Genomic DNA, 2,011 nt, shown 5'->3' with positions numbered 1-2,011 from the left:
ACAACTTAAACTAGCTTCGTTACGTTTGTTGACAGTTTGACAGGTTCCGGGCCGCTGGGAAATAAAGTTACGAGTAGACGATTGAAATTTTGAGTACCCTGTACCTGTACCGCGATTGAGATGGAACCGGGTCAAAGAACGATTGAACCTTTGCCTAGGGTTGTGAGAAAACAAAAAAAAGGCCGACATTTTTGATTGAGCAATAATGGAATGTTCGATCGTGAAGGGAAAACAATGTACAGTTTTGAAATGATAATTCAATTCGTTGGGTGTTGGTATATTTAGCGTTTAAATAAACGCGAAATCTGATTTGCGTTAACACTAAATTATTAGCAAAATATTTTCCAGAAAAGTTTTTAAGAGTTAAACAGATATGGAGTAAATACAGTTGTCATTGATAAAGTTCATCCCACCCGACGATTAATTTTCTTAGACAGATGAGTCAACACGACTTCAATGAACAAAGAAAATTCACACTATTTTGTATATAACAAGTTGATTGACTGTTTTGTTATTACTCAAAAATGTATCGCAGACACGTTACATTACTTCTAGTGTGGAGCCTTCAACTCTGTTCAGCATCCGACTCCGGAGACCCGCGACCATGTGATAAAAAGTTGGCAAAGCCGAACGATGAATTCGAAGTTGCATCTATCAAAAGTCCTGTCAAAGTACAATGTGAGCAATCGCTCGAAAGCGGAGGCTGGATTGTGATTCATTCTCGCTTCGATGGAACCGTTGATTTCTACCGGACCTGGAATGATTATAAAAACGGTTTTGGAGAGCTGACAGGCGAATTTTGGCTTGGATTCGATGTTATCCATGCGGTGACCAGTTTATGGCCTTGTGAACTTATGGTGACTATGGTTGATTATAGTGGAACCGAAAAGTTTGCAAAATACAGTAAATTCGCTGTGGGTGATGAAAATGATAACTTTCAACTCACTAGCCTTGGAGTTTACTCCGGAACTGCTGGAGATTCCCTTAAGAAATCTCTCAGCGGGCCATTCGGAACATCAGATAGATCCGTTAGAGACAAAAAGAACTGTGCCGTTAATTATCATGCCGCATGGTGGCATGCTAATCCGCCAAAATGTGATTTTGCGAGGTTTGTATTAATCATTTTGAGTTTTATCAATATTTTTCTGTACATTTTAATTTCCAGCAATTTGAATGGATTATACCCAGACGGAATAGAAAGAGGAATTAGTTGGAATCATATGATGTGGAAATCTTTTACCGACGATACAAAAGGACTGAAGACTGTCAAAATGATGATTCGTCCAATTGACCCCGAAGATCCAACCACAACGGTTGCGCCAGAGCAACCTACTCCAAAACCTGAAGTTGAACAATCAGCTCCAGAGGCAAAATCCCCAGAGCCTTCAACTGAAGTACCAGAAGCGGAAAAAACAACTTTGCTAGCTCCTCCTGAATCCTTGCAACCGGAAGACAACAAATCTGGTGGCGAAGAGCCGGAACCCGAAAAAACTATAACCGAAGCGGTAATTACAGAAGCACCATTGGAGGAAAAGTTAGACCCTAGACCTCCCAAAGATGCAGTTACGGAAGAACCAAAATTAAAGCCGGAAGCCACCAGAAAGCCGGTACCAGTAAATTTGCCAGCATCGGTGGATCCGAAGGACCTAGCAGCCCTAGAGAAATTTTCTAACGGTTATCAATGCAACCGAAAACGGTTCTAGATCTGAATAGCAGCATACAGCCACAAAGACGTTTGATATGTAAGTATGTGTCAGTAAGCGAATAAATCAATCGACCAGATCAAAAATATTTAACTGAACTCATACCACAGAGAACAGACGACCAAGCTCGAACCAAAAATCTTCAAAAAAGTGTGCTGACATCCAAAAAATACTTTGAAAATTGTCTTGAAACAGTGCCATCTATTGCGCTGTTCAAAAGTTACTGATCAAATTTCCAAGTGCCTGTGTTTTCGAATACGCGCAATCGTATATGAACTCATTAATCATTGAACTCATGCCGCTCTAAA

At 40.3% G+C, this 2,011-nt stretch overlaps 1 protein-coding gene across 1 annotated transcript; it reads left to right on the top strand.

Annotated features, from left to right (window-relative positions):
* Positions 1-524: 524 nt before the first annotated feature.
* Positions 525-1,703, top strand: LOC129741116 (fibrinogen C domain-containing protein 1-like). Its single transcript, XM_055732823.1, has one exon. The coding sequence runs from the start codon at positions 525-527 to the stop codon at positions 1,701-1,703; it is 1,179 nt and encodes a 392-aa protein (XP_055588798.1).
* The last annotated feature ends 308 nt before the right edge of the window (positions 1,704-2,011 follow it).

The sequence above is a fragment of the Uranotaenia lowii genome, chromosome 2 (assembly GCF_029784155.1).
Source record: "Uranotaenia lowii strain MFRU-FL chromosome 2, ASM2978415v1, whole genome shotgun sequence".
In the NCBI taxonomy this organism is placed as follows: Eukaryota; Metazoa; Arthropoda; class Insecta; order Diptera; family Culicidae; genus Uranotaenia; species Uranotaenia lowii.
The sequence above is the reverse complement of the archived record's forward strand: the minus strand, read 5'-3'. Positions and strand labels throughout refer to the sequence as shown.

What these genes read in the sequence shown, in the direction of transcription:
- LOC129741116 (XM_055732823.1), top strand. Translation starts at nt 525, where the DNA reads ATGTATCGCAGACACGTTACATTACTTCTAGTGTGGAGCCTTCAACTC.